This window comes from Labrus bergylta, chromosome 14 (genome assembly GCF_963930695.1).
Source record: "Labrus bergylta chromosome 14, fLabBer1.1, whole genome shotgun sequence".
Classification (NCBI taxonomy): domain Eukaryota; kingdom Metazoa; phylum Chordata; class Actinopteri; order Labriformes; family Labridae; genus Labrus; species Labrus bergylta.
Genome location: NC_089208.1, coordinates 21,042,437 through 21,061,872, shown reverse-complemented (window position 1 = coordinate 21,061,872; position 19,436 = coordinate 21,042,437). Strand labels below are relative to the sequence as shown.

General features: G+C 40.0%; 2 protein-coding genes across 3 annotated transcripts; one reads left to right on the top strand and one right to left on the bottom strand.

Moving 5' to 3' along the window:
* Positions 1-6,459: 6,459 nt before the first annotated feature.
* On the bottom strand, positions 6,460-11,984 carry xrra1 (X-ray radiation resistance associated 1). Of its 2 annotated transcripts, XM_020633413.3 has the most exons (17): positions 11,756-11,984; positions 11,308-11,456; positions 11,127-11,198; positions 10,970-11,042; positions 10,780-10,877; positions 9,896-10,044; positions 8,673-8,777; positions 8,478-8,587; positions 8,340-8,392; positions 8,162-8,242; positions 7,981-8,074; positions 7,776-7,894; positions 7,539-7,688; positions 7,310-7,460; positions 7,055-7,170; positions 6,864-6,969; positions 6,460-6,792 (listed from the first exon to the last, which is right to left on the bottom strand). In XM_020633413.3, exons 1-17 carry the CDS (start codon positions 11,781-11,783, stop codon positions 6,605-6,607), a joined length of 1,842 nt encoding a protein of 613 aa, XP_020489069.1. In that variant the 5' UTR covers positions 11,784-11,984; the 3' UTR covers positions 6,460-6,604. The 2 variants fall into 2 exon arrangements, with proteins under 2 accessions (XP_020489069.1, XP_065818862.1); XM_065962790.1 differs by lacking the exons at positions 11,308-11,456; positions 11,756-11,984 and having other exon boundaries at positions 10,780-10,893; positions 11,127-11,187.
* A 445-nt stretch (positions 11,985-12,429) lies between these two features.
* On the top strand, positions 12,430-15,599 carry neu3.1 (sialidase 3 (membrane sialidase), tandem duplicate 1). The gene is made up of 3 exons (XM_020633362.3): positions 12,430-12,583; positions 12,786-13,026; positions 13,267-15,599. Exons 2-3 carry the CDS (start codon positions 12,802-12,804, stop codon positions 14,272-14,274), a joined length of 1,233 nt encoding a protein of 410 aa, XP_020489018.1. The 5' UTR covers positions 12,430-12,583; positions 12,786-12,801; the 3' UTR covers positions 14,275-15,599.
* Positions 15,600-19,436: the final 3,837 nt, after the last annotated feature.

The window sequence follows — 19,436 nt, the reverse complement described above, 5'->3', positions numbered from 1 at the left end:
TAAAGTATAAAAACAACAGGAACAGAGCCGACAGTTTTTGGTCAGTAACGGGGTTTAGCTAAAGTAAAGCCTAGCCTCGTGATAACAGCTATTACATGACGGCCAGTCAGTCAAATCAGCCACAACCCTTAGTATGCCTAAATATGTATAACTCTCAGCTCTAACATTGTTGTTAGCTAGGTGCCTCTTCAAATTGGCTAATTACGCGGCGCAAACGACCACGTCTATATAGCCATATAGCCTAGCATCCGTAAAAGCACTCCTGTCTGTCTCAAGTTAAAGGGGCCAACCGACATCTCCTGTGGCTAATACTCACTATTAGTACCTCATACAACCCCACTTCACAAATACCCAACTTTGCTTAAACATGGGGGTTCCTTGGTTTTGGTGTTAGCCTCAAGTGGACCCCGGAGGAACTGCAGTTTTTGGCATTTCTGCAAATGCTTTATATTTCTACACTCGTGATTGCCGCTAGATTTGTTACAGAATTGTTTTTTTTTTTAACTCTGCAACAATCTTCCTTGATTGAACCTATTTGTAAAAGTTTTAGGATCAAATGTTTCCTCATCCGCTGCAGCAAAGAATTCCTCCATGATGCATACAGTGTTTGTGAGGAACTGAAGCATTGCAACACAATCAGGCAGCCTTTTGTTTCAAAGCGAGCCAAACTGTGTTAAGTTAATTCAGTCTGATGGATGTGTTTGCTTTCATAGCTGATTAAGGTGCTCAGCAGAACCCCGGAGTTCATGCTTCATCAAAATACTTCCGAAATCTATCAAGGGCTCTGTTTTTTACACCCTCACCCTCTCAGTAATTAAGTTGGCCCTGATCATTTTAGCTGATGTTTGGAGCCCGGCCAAAAAAACACAGACAATACCAGGATGCATGAACGCTTTGGACTTCATGCCCTCATCCTGAGCGGCTCGGTTTAAAGGTCGGACTTTTAAACACGTGCTTGCAATGACTATAAACTATTATAGACGGAGCACAGCGAGCTCTTTTGTTGCACAGAATCAAGACTATCAGCAACAACTTCATGATCTGTAATTAATAAAGACCTCTTTTCAAATGTCAGCCAGAGTGGCCGAAGCCTTTCCAGGATTACATGTTAAGTGTGTAACAGTTCAATCGCCCATCAAAAGAAGATAATGAATAGGTCCAGTCTGCAGTGAACTCATTTGGCGCTTGAATAATGAGGAGTGTTGATGAGGTATTCAGGCCTGTTTATTCCTGAGCCAAATATGGTGTCTGAGGCTCCACAGGGTTATTCTCAAAGTTTAACTGTTGGCCCTCAGTTTGAGAGTCAGGAAAGTCTTAACCAAACATTTCTCAGGCCTGATTGCAGCGATGAATTCTCCAGATGTGCTGCCATATAGGAATAAAAAACACACACACACACGTGCGTAAACATGGATCTGACTTCTGCTTGCCCAAAACGCAAGAAATGGATGCCTTTCTGCGCCATGTCTTTTGTTATTTTTTGCGTTTGGACGGAGTATCTCACTCTCCTGCCAGACTCTGTTATATCACCAAAAGAATGGGTGAAAATGTGTTTTCAGTTAATTCCTCACCTCATCACATCTTCGTGCTGAGAGCAGAAGAGGTTGCGGGGGAACATTTTCACTGAGAATTATTAACTGTCTGTTTATTCTGTGTTGATGTGCATTTGAATGAGGACGAGATACAAACTGTCAAGAGACATGATTTCTATCTGATTCCCTCTTAAACACAAAGCAGACGTCCTTTGTGCTTCATACAGAGACACTTCTGGGATAACTCTATAAAGTCATTAGCAACAAATTACAGACACATGGATTAGGTGATTATCTTCAGCCTTGAAGTAATATGTCACATTAGTAAACAGTTTTCACATATCCAGTATGCGTGCGTGCCTCAGTGAGGGTCAGTTCGGGTAAGTCATAAATAAAGGAGGCCAAATAAGTGTTGCAATGTTTGAAAATGTACTTTATCTCATTTACATTTTAAAAGGCAACAGATGCACAAGTCGGTCTTAGTCCTCTTAGGCTCTTAAAGGAGTATTAGACATATTTTAGAAATCAAGCAAGTAACACAAAGGTGGTTAAGTATGATCCAGATTTGGTAATACACTTTTTTTTTTGCTTACCAGGATCAGTTTATCCACATACTGACTTTTAAGGATTACCAAATCCAGGTTACTGATGCTCAAAAATTAGACTACATACTTTGTCCACAGAGGGCGCCAAACTCATCACAAACTTAAAGGTCCATTGTGCGTCAATGTAACGCATTTTATATGTTTTAGCATTCACATGGGCTGGAGGAGAGTCTGTGCTATCTGTGGGGAATATTTACAGTCTATGGTGGGGAGGGGGGAGGGCAGGGACATTATTAATGAGGCTGGCAGCAGAGGGGAGGAAACTGTTCTTGGGATGCGAGATTTTGGTCCTGATGAACCGCAGCCTCTTACCAGAAGGGGAGTGTCTCAAACAGTTTGTGCCCGTTTATTGCTTTGTGTTGGCCTGAGGGTTTTTTCTGTTTGTTCTTAAGGATTAAAGTCGAGATATATCAGCCTCTGCTGTCTTCATTATCAACTTTCTTTTTCCATTTTATGTTTCTTGTTAGTCCCCAACTTTTAGTGAATTACAACATCACTGCCACTCCTCCTCTAACATTCTTCTACGAGAAGATATTTTTTATTATCCCACAGTTAATTTGCTGCTCTCAATATAAATTAGAATAGTTTTTAGTTTCTAAAATGAAGTATTTTTGGCTTTCTTCTAAGCTTGTTATATTTTTAATAAGCAGCCTATGCCATCCCATCATGACCGATCACTTGTTTGAACTCCAAAGGCAGCCCGGAGTTCTTCACTGCTTTCATGAATACATTCCTGACTTTTTCTTCTGATGCCAAATTCTTTTGGCGAGGTTGTGTTGAGGGACTGTGACAATTTGTTTTAATATATATATTACCTGTGTTGGGGATTGCAAAATACAACCTACTGTCACAAAATGAGTCATCGACTGATGTTATGTTATGTTAGAAAACAACAGTGAAAATGTGTCAGGAAAGGTTTAAGCTGTTTTTATATTAGTTGGCACTAACACGAGCAGACAAAGCAGACAGTGAATTGATTCTGATGACTTATTGATGAGTTGGTCTGATGTCAACCTGCAATCTAACAATATTAAAGCTTCTTGCTCAATAGTACATTGGTTTTTTTTCAACTGCAAAGACTTCCAGAATTAAAACACTTCACTTGTGCAACCGTAGATCTAAACCTTGAAGAAGCTGAACTCCTACATAACAGCTTTCTGGTCAGGTCAAATAAGCTCACGCCAGGACTCACTGGCTGCAGAACAAACTCCATCAGGACTTTGACAGCACCAACAAATCTTCAGACGTCTTCGACTTGAGCTACATCCAGCCTGGCTAGAGCAGAAAGACAAGTATGGTGGATAGAAAATTGGATTTCAAAGAGGTTTAATACAATTTTGATCAAATTCAATCACATTGAGCATCAGACAGGTTTGAGACACAGATGAGCTCTGCAGAGTGGCGCTCCAATGGGCTGGAACATAGTGATTCTGCAGAGTGTTTAGATCTCTGCCATTTGGCTCTGTCTCCTCATTACCATCAACTATAAGGCTGGAGAACAAATCCCGACTCTCAGTGTGAAGCTCAGCTGTTTGTCTGCGTGCTATAGGTCAGGAAACCAGTGACTGTTTTTATTACATTTAGAAATTCACTATAAGAAACTTACTTCTCTTTCTAACATGGAAAGAAACCACACTGTTTTATATGCAAACAAACTGAAGTGTGTTTACTTCAAATTTCCAATGTTTAATATTTTTTCAGACTAATAATAATTTTGCTCACCTTTAATTTTCCTGTTAAATTTCACCTTATAGGTTAACCTGTACTTTTAATGTTAAATGTACAAATAGCCTTGAAAGCATATTGTTTACTTTTTGGAGCAAAAGAAAATATTTCTAATAAATAATTGGATAATTTGATTAAATTGACAGCAGACTTTTAGAGACTAATTAAGGCATACTGTAAAATATATTTATAATAATTAAAAACATTAACAATTTATTTATCAAATGAAATAATTCAAAGTGTGGCGCACATGTCATAAACATGTGACATTGTTTATAGCAACATAATAACCATATGATGTCTAATGTCTGATATGTTCTGCACCTTGTTTACATTATTTACCATTCAGTATAAACAGAAGCAGAGAAACATCCTCATATGAATGTTATCGTGTAGAATCTCATGAAATATCTTCAGAGTACCTCATGATTTATTCCACCTGTGCTCAGAGTGCATTCTGTCCGAGAGCTTCTTGAGAGGAAATAAGTGAAATCACATGAAGGACGAGAGCGTGAAATCAAAAATAGGGAGTTAACAACACAAACAGAACATCTAGAAATGAATAAGCTTCCAATATACGTATGTGTGAAGGACATGTCCCATATGACGTATCAACCTATGGAGACATTACAAATAATGTGTTTCAAATCATACTGAGCTGCTGAGATCTGTAGATAATTGATGCTTCATTAAATACTCTGTTGACTTGTTTTTGTTTTTTCCAATGCTCATGATCACAGCTGACTTCACTGAAGGATGATATCAACACACTTGGTGTATCATGAAATTGTAATTTAAGGCAGACATTTTAAGAAAGGGATTCAAAATCATTATCTTTCCAGTTTGCACAAGGCCAGTCGTAGAATCTATTATGATGTTTTATTCATGTCCACAATTCTGTTGTTTTTTCCACTAATCAGAGGCTGCAAAGTGAGAAATCTAAAGGAGAACTCTGGGCTGTCACACAGCAGCATTGACTAGGACAGCTGGAGGACTAAACGTGCTGGGAATGAACACATATGAAAATGAACAACTGAACCAGCATGCAGAATATAGCCTTCCTAAACAAAAATACCTAAATCCATCTCCTCATGAAGATCCGAATGAATAGTTGAATTGAATGTATAAAATCCAAGATTACATCTAATCCAGTGTACAGTGTGCTGGACCAAAGCCATGTTAGAGTCATAAAAACCCATCAGTTTAATGACAGGCTGTGATTTAAGGCTACGCTGATAGAAACAGATTGAACCAGAGAAATATGAAACTTCTTTTTTTTGGATTGAAAAGATCTGAATGTACACAAACAGCATAAACTGATAAACTCCAGTTTCACTTTCATTGTCACAGCTGAACTCTAGTGGCACACACTCATACACACTGTGCATGATGTTGTTCTGGTTGTAGCCGTGGTGCTGCAGCTGCGCCATCATCAATCACTATCACCATATATCTGTGTCAGTATTAATCAGACTGACTCATGGGAACAGACAGGAAACAGAAAGCAGATGCCACCCAGTCACTGCTTCATGCAGAAGAACTTTCTCTAGATTTAATCAGAGGCGCTTCTTGTCAACAGGCGAGGTGGAGGACTGATAAACTTTAAACTACAGCAGTGGCTCAAAATGGGGCTCCATCTGACAACACTCACTCTCATTGCCCTGCTTAGCATCTCATGTATAAGTCCTGTGAAAGTGTGTCAATGAGAATCACTGAAGGAAAATGAAGAGGGATTTTTTTGTCTAGGAGTAAAAAAAAGAAGCGTCAGGACACTGGTAGATATAACAGTGATTGGAGGGGCCCCCAATAATTTTTTGCCTGGGGCCCCTACAGACTCTAGAATCGCCACTGGAATTAATGAATTTGATACGGATCTGTTTGGAGCGGATCTGCTCGCTGTAGAGGCCAAGAATGTGCACTGATGCAAATTTATAACGCCTCTTATCTCTGAACAAAAGAAAATGTGTCATCTCAAGATAACAAGGAATCTGTTACCCCCCCCCCCCCACCAAAAGAAACCCACATTTTGTTTTCTTTTTATTATTTGTATCAGAGATTATATGCATGTATAGTTGGTGTCTTGACAATTGATGCTAAAGATTTACATTATAAAAGTCAATTTAATAACTACCATATTTGATCGTACTTCAATTGTTATGAATCCTCCCCCACAGTATTTACAGTGACTTTCACATGTGCCAAACCTGATCTTTCAGGTTTTCAAGGATAATGTTATCTATAATAAAGCAACAATTCATGTTACATTTTTTTGTTACCGCAACAAATATGCTTCTCCTTTTTCCAGATAAGATAAATTAACACCTCAAAAGTACATTAACACAACATTAATAATCCTTGATCGTGCGGAAAGTCAATACATTTCTGTTTAAAATCTTCTGAAATCTCTCTTCGATTTATCAAGATAACATCAGATAGTGAAGCTTTAGAGTGAGAAACAAGTGCTATCATCTCCATATAACAAAATAATTGGTGTTCTTAAGTTAACAAAAAAGTCATGACAAGCACTGTAGTTCTCGTCTCCTGTAGTTTTCTGTTGGGAATCATCTTTGTTGTTTCATAAAAAATGCACAACAGGGTTCAACAACCTTCTTTTATTAAGGACATGTGCTTTCTGTTCTTATTAATTCCACTCACACAAATAGCATACCAACACTAACGAGATGATACTAAAGAGAAGATGTAAAATCACAGCTTAGCTAAGCACTTTTTTACATCAGGAGTTCAGAGTTCAGAGTTCACAGGTGGAGGCGCCGCTCCGTTTTGGCCGGTGTTTCTCTCCATCTCAACGCTGGCGACTTGTTCCATGGTTTTCTGATGGACCATTTTGTACTTTGTCTTCATGTCCCTCAGCAGAGACTGAGCTTCCTTATAATCCTGGTTGGTAACACTTGTGTTGCGTACAGCGCTGCCTGAACAGAAAACAAAGAGTCATTATGCAGAAATGTGAAGCAGACATCGACTGAATCAGAAGTGTTCTTACTTAAAGGGACTTCTCTGATCGATGTACTCTCTTTGATTTCCTTGATCATTTCATCCACCTTCTCAGACGGCTGCTTTATTGGCCTCAAAGGTGGAAGTTTCTTAATCTGCAAACAGAATGGTTCTTTTAGAGTAAGAAATTATACTTATTTAAATTCAATACTGAACATATATACATCCTGTGGTACAAACCCTTTTCTCTCTTTCTCTGTACGGGGCCTGGATGCTATCAAGCTTTGGTTTGGAGTCTCTGTAAACATTGAGATTCTTCAGCGTGTGTTCCAGCATCCGAACAGCTGTTTGAATTCCTGTGGAAATGAAAAAAAAACAAAAAAACTTGACTATCCCCTTCACTATGGGCGGATTACATAGCCAGACTTTTTATTTAAGAGCTGGAGGGAAAAGTCCAAAAAATAAATGGCTGCTGGTGAAACAATAAATCCTCACCAATGGGCTCCTCTGCATCAGGGTATGAGTTTGCATCCATCAACATTTCATAGCACGGGAGTCCTTCAGGATCTGTTTCTGCCTTGTGTCCCACTTTGTTCTCTGATGTTTCTCTCTCATTGTTTTGGAAATCTAACTCAAAATCTGTTGCCTGAACATGATGCAAAGAATGAAATCATTTGAAATGTTCTGAGTGGATTCTTGAATAACCTCAAAGGTTAAAGACTACCTGAGTAACAAAGAAGTGTTGAGTTTCTTCTTGGAGGGATTCTGGTGTTTTCTCTAAGTGCATCTCATTTCTCTCCCCCTGAGTTTCAGCAGGACAAGGTGCGTCCCTCATCGATGACTTATTTAACACCTTCTGGGTTCTTTCTTCGACCTGCGATAGGAAGGAAAACGATTGTTCATACAACAAAATCTCAAGAGTCAAAATAAGATGACAAAACAAAACAAAGGAGAGTCAAACCTTCCATTTTGGATCAGTGGAAACCTTCACTGGCAGCTTCATGGCTTCTTGTTTCTTCTTTCGCCTTATTGTAATCCCCAGTCTGTCCTGAAGGTAGTATGTGAGTAAAGGAGGGTCGCCTGTGTTCAAACAGAGACATGGAGCTTTTCATATTCACCGACCATCCTTAAACTCAGCCTCATGTGGGAGAAAACAGAAGGATTACCACTTCTCTGCATGGTCAGAGGGTTGGAGCAGATATCGATTTCTCGAAGCGTTGGGAAAAGAGCGGCAGCCATCACTCCGTCCTCCTCTGCGATCTGATGACGAAACACTGATGAGATATGTTAGCTTGTTTTCTTAAAACAGCTCATGGTTGATTTTTTGGTACACATTATGTTACTCACCTTGTTGTCGGCTAAATTCAGGAACTGCAGAGCAGGTAGAGGTGAAGTAGAGCCTCCACAGGACTCCTTGATGTGTTCAGTCTAAGAGGGATTAATACAAATATTATAATAATATATATAATAACTGATTGAAACAAAGTGAGGAGGCATCTCAAACACCAACTGTAAGATGAAGCACCTGAGAGGTTCTCTTTAAATCTTCATTGGTGACAGGATTTGGCTCAGTGTGGGCTGGATGGGAGGGAAGATGACATCATCAATTATTTTCTGAGGCTACTGACATACCAGCTTATTAACAAAATGTTGAAACGCTTACCCGGTCCCTGCTCTTCAGTTCGCTCTTCGATCGCTGCTTTTGAAGAACCCGCTGGTTGCAAATATGGTATTTTAGAAATGCGGTTCCCCTGAAGGTTTAAATACTTAAGCCTGTAATTCAAACATTTTAAAAGATTTAATAAATGTTTCCAGAATGTTCTTTTCTACTTTGTTTTATACAGAACACTTCAATGACCTCTTTAGGTTCGATAGACTGTTGAAGACTCCTGAGGAGAGTTTGTTATCGTCCAGCATCAGGACTTCCAGAGTTTCAAACTGTGAGTCTTCTCGTGCAGCGGGCCTGTTCATAAAGAAAAACATTACATTCAGAAGCATTATACAGTTAATCATCAGTCTTTATTTGTATAGCTAGATCTCATAACATATGTTACCTGACTTTACAAAAAAGAGCAGGTCTTAACTGTACTCTTTAATATTTTATTTACAAAGGCCCAACGTGAAGCCATCATGAGAAAAGTCTGATATATAACGCTGAATGTGATTTATAATGCACTTCAATACATAAAAGAACAGTTATTACACCATGTATGCACAACCATGTGTGCTCTATATCCCCGGCTGCACAGCAGGTTTATAGAATACCTTGACATTTGTGTGAATTTGAATTTTTTTATTGTCTCATCGGCACCCCCTTGTGGTCAATTTGACACAAGAATGTGTTTTGATTTTTTTTTTTCTCTCATTATATTCTCAGAGATTTTGTTTAATTATGAAATCATTCACTAACTTATCAGTTAAGTACGCTGCTCATCATGACTGCTACATGGTCAGAAATCTTTGGCAAAGACATTTGACATTTTTAACAGTGAGTTACAACACACACTGCAGGGCTATAGGTTGAAGGACTTTGATTCCATAGTGAACAGTAGCCTTGAATTCATGGTAATTCTTGACTGTTGAATCATAAAACAAGATATGTTCTGCAGTAACTCATGTAAGAAAGAAGAAGCAGACTGTGGAAAGCATCAGATTGTAGCTGAAGAATGAATTAGCATTTTTGCTCCACAAAACCTGTAATTACATGGATTAGCTGTCTCTAATTGTGCCCGATTCGTGTGACTCAAATCAAAGTTTTTTGTAAAAGCTGTCATGTGGAAAGTTGGCTTCTGCAGCCATTACACAAAGAAGTGTCTGACAGAAGTGACCCGAGAGTACAAGCAAGACTCATCGTCTTTTTACAGGAACAATTGGGGAAATAATGTTTGAAGTGAAGCGCATCAGAATCAGAAATACTTTATCAATCCCAGCTGGAAATTCAGTATTATTATTGTTGAAAGGTTAAAAGTATTAGCGTGAAGCAGCGAATGGAAGTGTTTTAATGCTGAGCATCTTGAGTTGACACAGCAAGTTGTGTCATCATGAATACAGTTTATTTTTCAAAGACTACAAGTTACTTACAATTGTGCGGGGCTCTGGTTGGAGGAACACAGGTGAGGAGGAAGATGATGAAGTTCATTTCCAGTCAGATGAAGGACTTTCAGGCGAGGAAGCCGACCGATGTTAACAATAGAATCAGCTGACAAATTGTTGTAGGAAAGATCCAAAACCTGTGAGGATTCAAGTGAGTTATTGAAAATGACTTTACCATCCAACACAGCTCAAACATTAAACCACTCTATAAAAGTCTTGATGTAGACATCATAAGAGACATAGAAACTTAAATAGACAGCACATATCTTCTCTGTTGGTTGCTCATTAATAGCAAAGCTTCTCCATTATTACAGAGTTACACATGTGGAACAAGATGAAATGAATCAAGGCAGCAACATGAAGATTAGAAAGTTTCTGGGGGAATTAAAATGCTTTTAAATTATAAAAAAAAAGTCATGTCAAGTTATGTGCCACTCCTTGGACATACTGACAACACAAACATGTCATATTGAAAGTAGTAATAGCACTCGTGTATTTAAAGCTCCTGTGAGAAACATTTGGGTTGTGTTGGTTTTTGCCGCCCCCTAGTGGACAGAGCAGATAACCAGGGTTGTAGTATTTTGTTTTAAAAGATTGAATCCTCTTTTATCTTAAATGTCTACCTGAAGCCACTATAACTCTGGCAAGGAACATATTTTTAAAGAGCCTGTTTCTGCAGCATGATATTTATCACCTTGACGCCTACACTGTGGCAGGGGGGGACAAGCATAAATAACCATAGAAACCATTTTCAGATTTTTTGCTTCACTAGATCAAAAAGATGCATCAGCATTAATGTAAGTCTGTTTCCTAACCTGCTAAAACCTTGTCACAGAAGCTTTAATTAATATGAGGAAAGTCTGCCGTCTCACCTCGAGGTGAGGGAAGTCAGCAGCATCAAACGTCATGTTGCGGAGCCCGTTTAACGACAGATTGAGTTCTTTTAAGGACAGGAAACTGCTGAACGCCCCTGTGCAAAACAAATCCTTTAAGGAAAGACTTGAAGAAACATAATCTGTAATTGAATCATATCTGCATGATTTATAGTCAATCAACAATCACCTAGAGAGAGGGCGTTGATCGATGCATCAATGTAAGCTACATTGACAAACTCCTTAAGGTCGTCAGGATTGACCTGTGCAACAGACAGACAGACACAATGTTAATATTTTTTACAAATAACTTTGACAAAAACGTGGAGGGAAAACGTGATTCTTACAGAATTCAGTTTCTGCTCACTGACGTTGACGGTACAGAGTTCAGACGGTCTGTCAACACAATGTGACTGAAGCTACAACAGAAACTTTGATTATAACACAGATCAGCCGTTTCTCTATTTTGGCACAAAAACAGTTCTCAGGATATCTCTCGTTCTGTATATTTACCTCTCTGGGCCTTACCAGAAAAAGTGAATCCAATGTGTTACCATGGCGACGGTCCTTTCCCCTCTTGTTGTCACATTTTCCATGCGTCTCTTTTATTCTTCTGTGCAGGTTCCTGTATCTCTGCTCCTCTGCCTTTCTGTACGCCACGAGCCAATGACCAGCACCTGCAAGGAAAGTCAAATTTAAAAAATGATATTGTTGGCCAACACTGCTTGCACATTAACAATTATCTGATTATTACACAATATGCCGATTGTATTCTCAGGTTATGGCTATGGAACTGAAAAACAGAAAAAAAGTAATTATAACTTCTGATAGCCAAAGGTTTTATTCAAATTAGACGACTTTATTTGTCCAACCTACATTTTTAAAATCCCAACTGTATTTAATTTTAATTGATTTAAAGAGAAATAAAAGAAGTTAAGCTTACATTTCTTGAAAATACTGATTCAACTTAACCCACCTTCCGTTCTTCGATGCTGTAATGTCATCCTGTTTTCCTGTGTGATCCATTAATCACCAAGAAACTTTTATTCAAAGGTGTATCACGCTCTTTCCCTGTTACTTCTGACATTCAATACGATCTCGAGCTGCTCTGTCGTGCTTCGTATCCTAGCAACAACCTGAAAGACGATTTTTAGTGGTCATCCAGTCCAGCAGGGGGCGGTAAAGAAGCGAGCGTTTCTTTTACCAGGCGAAGGCGGAAGCAACTGGAGAGCCTGTGTAGCCAAAGATTAAATTAAACGATAAGATAATTATCCGCTTAGCTAACAACTTTGAAAGAGTAAATAAACATATTAACACTTTTTTAGCGTAGACAACGACTCTGTCTAATTTTTTCTGGCCAGACGAATTTATGCGCGACCCCAAGTTCGTCTACGCGAATTAGTTAGCTAGCGCCTGTTTGGAAAATGTCCACAATGCGCATGCGTGGCAGTGCCGGTCGGTTTGTTTACTTTCGTCAAATGGCGCTTAAACGCTTCCACGTCTTTAATTTAGAAATAACAACGTGAAATAAAATGCACCTTTCCGAGTTTTACTCATAGACTGTGTGGTTTCACTTGAGTTAGGTGGTTGAACCCGCGGTCCTGTCTTACGAACCCCGCGTCCAAGCGAACCCGGAAGTAAGTAAGAGTGCGTGTTCTCGCTTCAGTGTCTTCGTCTTTCCTAGTGAACCCATAGCATCAGTGTCGTGAACATCAGAGGTTTCTTGTTGTGGCGTGATATTAGAAGATATTATGCCGTTCAGGCGAAGATCAAGGGCTGCATATGTGAAGACTGACAAGTAAAGGTGAGTGTTTTTTGTTTTTGTTTTTGTTTTTTTTACAGGTGAGCAGGACACGTGAGAATCTTATTTGTCACCATGTAAATTACACGTCTGTCTATGTGGAGCTGGTGGAGTGTAAACTCTATCATTATGAGGTTCAAAGATAATAACAGAACTAATGAAGGAGATCTTGTGTTACATTAAGATGAACATTGTCTGCTTACAGATTATTGTGATCCATTATGGGGAACACGCCGTCAAAGAGTGGCAGTGGAGAGGAGCCAGTCAAAACAACTTTGTTTGAAAAGGAGCCAAATGGGATTACATACAGGATTCCTGCTCTCATTTATCTGAGGCACTGTCACACCTTCCTCGCCTTTGCAGAAAAAAGATCCTCCCCTTGTGACCACGATGCCAAGATCCTTGTGATGAGAAGAGGAACGCTGAAAGATGATGGCTCTGTTCAGGTAATTATGACCCACTCAGAAATAAAGCCCCTTGCTATGTGGACACTGGAGCTGAGACACTTAACCCTGCATTGCTCCCCCTGCTTTGGTGGCGGTGTATGAATGGATTAGTGTTGTACTCACTCTCTGATGTGCGTTGCTTTGGATAAAAGCGTCTGCTAAGTGAATTGTGGAATTGTAATATGGATATTATCCAACATCGTCAGTTCTAATCATTCAGATTTTTGCTTCGTTTTTCAGTGGTCATCCAGTCAGGAGCTGTCAACAGCGTGTCTATCAGACCACCGCACCATGAATCCCTGCCCTGTGTATGAAAAAAACAGCAAAACCCTGTTTTTATTTTTCATCTGCGTCTTGGGGAACACCACAGAGGCGCGGCAGATCCTGACAGGTAAGAACAAGGCCCGCCTTTGCTGCATCAGCAGCGGCGATGACGGGCAAACCTGGACCCAAGCAAGAGACTTAACAGAACGTGTGATTGGGGAAGCCATCCACAAGTGGGCCACATTTGCCGTGGGTCCCGGCCACGGTGTTCAGCTGGAGAACGGGAGATTGGTCATCCCTGCGTACGCCTATTATGTCCCTTACAGATGCTGTTCCTTCCCCATTCCTTTTACAGTTTACCCACGTGCTCTGTCCATTTACAGCGAGGACTTTGGACAGACGTGGCGTGTAGGAAAGATGCTTCAAAAAAAGTCATGTGAATGTGAAATGGCTGAAATCATAGACCATGAGGGCAGGAGTCACCTTTATTGCAATGCTCGTAACTCCGGAGGGCACAGATGTGAGGCCTTGAGCGAAAACAGCGGCGTGTATTTTGACAAACCCCACATGGCTGCAGAGCTCGTGGAACCACCTTCGGGCTGTCAGGGCAGTGTTATCGGCTTCCCCGCCCCGGAATTTGTCCCCAACGATGATGCTGAAAGCAAGGCTTGCGGCACCTCGCTCTTGTCTCCTGACACGCAAACCTGGCTCCTCTTCATCCACCCAACCGACAAGTCCAGCAGAAGGGACATGGGCGTGTACTTGAACCGATCCCCCCTGCATTCGTCGGGGTGGGACAGGCCCCGGATCATCCACAGGGGGCCCAGCGGCTACTCAGACCTGGCCTACAACGGAGACAAAGATCAGTTCTCGTGCCTGATGGAGTGTGGGAAAGAGAGTGAACTTGAGCAGATTGCGTTCATGTCGTTTACGCTTAATGATGTCATGCAGACGGGCACGAAGAAAGAAAAGAAGATGCGTTGATTTGTGGTTGCTTTATTCCTGTGTTAACAAAAGCTCTCTTAAAAAAAAAAATACTCCTGCAACCTAAAAAAAAAAAAATCAGCCACTAAATATGCTGTGCAGTAACATCTGTATGTGTTTACTGTCGTTCTACTTTTTGGAGATGATAATGCATGCATGAGTCGTGTGTCTTGTTGTCTCCTTGTTTACATGAAAGGTATTTCAAATCTTAATAGCATTAATATGCAAGCAGCTGAGTGAGACAGGAAACAACTTTAATAGGTTAGGAGGCAGATTTCAAGCATGCTGTGCTGAACTGTCATCTTTTACACAAGCTTAGTGTGTGTGTGTGTGTGTGTGTGTGTGTGTGTGTGTGTGTGTGTGTGTGTGTGTGTGTGTGTGTGTGTGTGTGTGTGTGTGTGTGTGTGTGTGTGTGTGTGTGTGTGTGTGTGTGTGTGTGTGTGTGTGTGTGTGTGTGTGTGTGTGTGTGTGTGTGTGTGTGTGTAGCATGTTTGACAAGCTCTTCATACCCATCCCTGCTTCTTATTCAAACCGTCAGTGTGTCCTGAGCAGTGGAGAGAATTTGCCTACCTCCTTTTTATTTTCATACGAAGTTCATAGCAGGCCTTGTGTCGTAGAGCATAGTTTGCTCCACGCTCTCGCTCTCTCCTTTACATGTAGTATAACTGATTCACATATGCCTTCAACTCCACTGTTTAGATTCAAGCTGTGTCACAAACTTTTCTGTCCGTGCCACAAAGTTTGCAACAAGACCGTACAGAAAGAAAGACATTATTTTGTTTCTCACCACATCCAGCTTACTGATGAAGAGACCAACATAACTGTACCACTATCCATGAGTCTTGAACACAGATTAGGGAGATTCTCGAGCTACATCTGTCTATAGCATTTAGGATACGTTGTATTGTATACTGATTTTAAATACAGTCATTTAAAAAAAAAAGAAAAAAAAAGCAATATCTTACTTAAGGTAAATTATTTACTTATTTATGTTCTGTTCTCCACTTCATTTAGCATTCTTTTCTGACAGGCTTTCCCCCCCTGGCATCATTAACTTCTGTAAGTGGTCATAGAAGCCATGTATGATTGGCTGAAAGCATGAAACAGCATGTAACGACAGATGAACACCCACTGTTTAAAAGCCACTTATATTTTGTACACATTACTGAGTGACTTAGAAATCCTCCTTTGCCTAAAATGGTGAGGCTCAAAGCCTTGAGGCGGATCTACACTAGTTTCATTGTGTTTTTGTTGACTGTTGTGGAAAGTGACAAAACCTGCATGAAACATGTATTTTAGTAGAAAATAAAAGTAACCTGTGATCACTTTGACTCATCTTTTGTTCACATCGCTGTGCACATTTTTATAGAGCAATGGAAGTAACCGTTGTTTACTTACTTTTACATGTTGCGATCCATTTGAAAGACGAGGGAAGCAATAATCATCTGCAGAACAAGGTCATGGGAAACATCATCAGTAATCTTTGGGTGTGGTTTTTACAAGCATCTATAAATAAACACTTCATGGGAGAACTCCATTCCCTCAGCCGCCTAAGGAGGCTTAAGGCATGTTGCAATGTTGTGAAGAGCTCTTGTTGTAAAGTGACCTACGGGGAGTTGGGTGGTGATTCAGCAGCTGAGCAGAAAGAAGGGATGAATTATAGACAGAGGAGTGTTTGAGTCAGGCATAGGCTGTAGCTAATAAGGATTTTTCCTGTGTTTTAAATGTTACTGGAACAGTCATTTTTTCTGTCAACTGCAATTTTCAAAAATAGGCTTAGTCATGATTACAAGAAGTCTGAGTGTCGGGGCATTTGAAAATATAACAGAGTAGTTCCCTAATACAGCTGGACAGCTGCAGCTAGTCAGAACACACATATGACTGAAGTCCTAAAATCTGATAGACAGATGTATCCTTTTTATATACTGGGAAAAAAAATCAAAGCCAAACAATATGACAGTTTGTCCCCCTCTTTGAGACTTCTGTGCTGCTCCTACTTGTGGTTATGTAATTCTTCAGCTAAACCAGCTTACGAATACATTATTTAATATTTTTTTGAGGTGCATACTGTACTTGTTTGTACAATTTGTCCTGAGGAGTAAAAAGTGTGCTTCATGGGGACTATTTTCAGCTGCGTATTAACACACACATTTGGCGTTCCCGCGAGTCTTCGCATTAGCAGGAGGGTGAAGGACAGTGGACATGTTCAAGGAACATATCATCCAGTGGGAATGGCGATAATTTGTTTTCTTGTTTGGATGATGGAGACTAACAGCACAGACGAACAACTAATAACATTTATTAGCCATATTATAATCTCATAATCTCTGTTTCATGCAGTGCATCTTCTGTTCTGCGGTTGTTTTTGTTCATCTGTCAACACTTGTAAATTTGCTGCTAGATAATTTTGAACAATACAAAAGAGCATCTTAGGCCTTGTTACAGAATCTCTCTTCAGATTTGAGATCTTAACTTCACTGTCTTTAGAGGTCACATTACAAAACCAGAGTGACTCATCTGGTGCTAACATAGATTGCCCTGCTTGGTTGAATAATTACACTTGTAAGGAAATCTCAGTTGACATCTGTGCCATTGGGTGCACAGCAGCAGCTACAGGCTACTTGGGGCTTCAAGCCTGATGCCTGTTTACTAATATTGTAATGACTGACCTAGTGAGCAATAACTAGGCCTGCTTTCAAGAGTGCTTTACTTGAAGCAGGGGCATGTGAGTCTGAAATGTGCTTATCTGCTGACCAGCTTCTTTCCTGTTTCTGTTTTCATCACCTTGTTTAGCCAGATTCTTCGCAGCGACGATGAATCATGTGGTGAAACCTGTTTTTTTTCCCCGGCTGTGTTGGCGGTGACACATCCAACGTTTTCTAGCACATATGATAATTTTTATTACAGGGTGTTTTCGCGGTGATAGACACATATGTTTCAGCTATCACCCTGATGACATTTGGGAGTCCAGTAATCGAGCAGAGCCGCTATCGGTGTGGGCGTCACAGATGTTTTCTGTTTGTGGCAAGCGTGTGTTGGTGTCCCAGCAGGCTGCTCTTTTAACAAGCACACTCACACACAAAGTGCTGGACACGCGGCTGCTCGTGTACCATCCATTTGAACGACCCTCGGGGCCCAAAGGCAGAGGATTGCCAGACATTTGGGAGGATGACGAGTCCTCCTTATTTGTGGTGTGAGTCAGTTTATGGGTTATTTCAAGCAGTGAAAGGATAGCATGACTCGGTCAGCCATATAAACTTGAACAAATTATTTGACATTGTTGTAAGACAGTCGTTATTTCCCACTTCATATAAATGATCAGATTCTTACCAAATCCACAAATTACACCCTACTTAATAATGCTCAAATACAAATGTGTGTTTGCTGTGCACTTGATGATATTAAGAAAGGCCATTTGTCAAACCTTAATTGCGTTTGCCCCACAAATATTCAGGAAGTGTTGGCCCTTGAGTGTGCATTTAAAATAAAGCTGTTTGTAACAAATGCCAACATTTACAATATGAAAGAAAGCTAAAAGTCAGCCTGACTAAAAACTGAGGACAAGAAACGCAGCTGCCTAATCTTTGACTGCATGAGCACAGACAGTTCTCAGTGTGATTTTTCTAAAACAGCTCTGCTAGAATAGTCTGAAGAACCCGGGAGAACAAAAGGAAGAACATTCATCTAATTCATATACATTTCAGACGCCACTGAAAAATCATTACACTACTTCCAGGCTCAGAACCTACTGCAGCAATTTTCTATAATTGCAAGAAAACCTTTTTAGTCCAGACACCAGGAGGCAGGTCTGTTGTTGCAGCAGTGACACAAAGGCACATTAAGAGCCTCTCAGAGAGTGTGTGCAGAAATGGAGGAGCCGAGCATGTTCAAAGTTCAAGGCAGATCCAGCGTTTGATAAGCTTTTAAAGTTTGCATTATGGTGTGGGTGTTCTTTTCTGGTTTTCATTCTTGTTGGCCTGTTTTTTTTTTTTTCTTCCTGAGACTGTTCGACCACAACCAGGCTGTAGCTTAAAAAGCTCCTGCTGCTTATTTTAAATCTGAGTAAAAATGTTGACTGAAAACTCTTAGTTGTGGATTTCAGGGATTGTAGTTATTAACTCCATTCATAAGTCACATAGTGAGTGTGACCAGCATGATGATTAGTGAAATAAGTAGGGAAGCTTAAATCATCATTAGAGCACAGTGGGAGATCATGTTATAGACCAGTGGTACTCAGCCTTGTTAGACTTAAGAGCCAAAAAACTATTTCTGCAAGAGCCACAATCGAAAAATCTAATCTGTTCCTAAAATATGTGTGGGAAAGTAGGACCTAAAAGAGCCACAACTAGTCCCAAATGAGCCACATGTGGAGGCTCTTTAGCCTAAGTCATACTGTACAGGCTAAAAGTCATTTAAGTTGTAAATTTCAAGAACCTGAAAAACTGTTTTCAGTGTAATGCTCCCCAATCAATAAGAAACTACAAAGACAATGGATACAGAACTTCTGGAGATAAATCGAGCCATATTCCAAGTTTTAGAAAACAAGTGTTTGATAACCCATTAGCTAACACAACCACAGCTGAAGTTAGCATTCAGCCACTTCTCTGCTAACATTAATGCCCGGAGAATCATGGATATGATTAAAAATGTGAACACATTCAGCGATCTTGAGGTGAAACTTATTGGATGTATGGCTATCCCTTCAAGTTCCACTGCTATTTTTACATTACTGTATCCAATTATACTTTATGTTATGTTTTTCAAACTTGATGTGCAACATCTTTTTTGAGATTTTTTTAGTGTTTATCGTCTTTGTAGCTTGTTATTGAATCATTGATGAAAGACAGTTTGTGAGATTCTCAACATTTATAAAACTTACACACCAGAACCGCATGACATGATCAGCTTTTTCAGCTTCCCACCCTGAGTGTGATGTCACAGGAACATGGCCGCCATGTGAATGTGATCCATTATCGTAAAACTAAAGGAGTTATGGGTACTATTATATATCCCTGTATACACAAATAAAGATTTCATTTTATTAACAGGGAACTGAAGCTTGAGTGGCATGTTAGCTAGCATGGGAGGTTAGCTAAGACGAGAGGTTAGCAAACTGTAGCTTTCAACATAGCTTCTAAGATTAGCTTATATGTTCAGAGTAA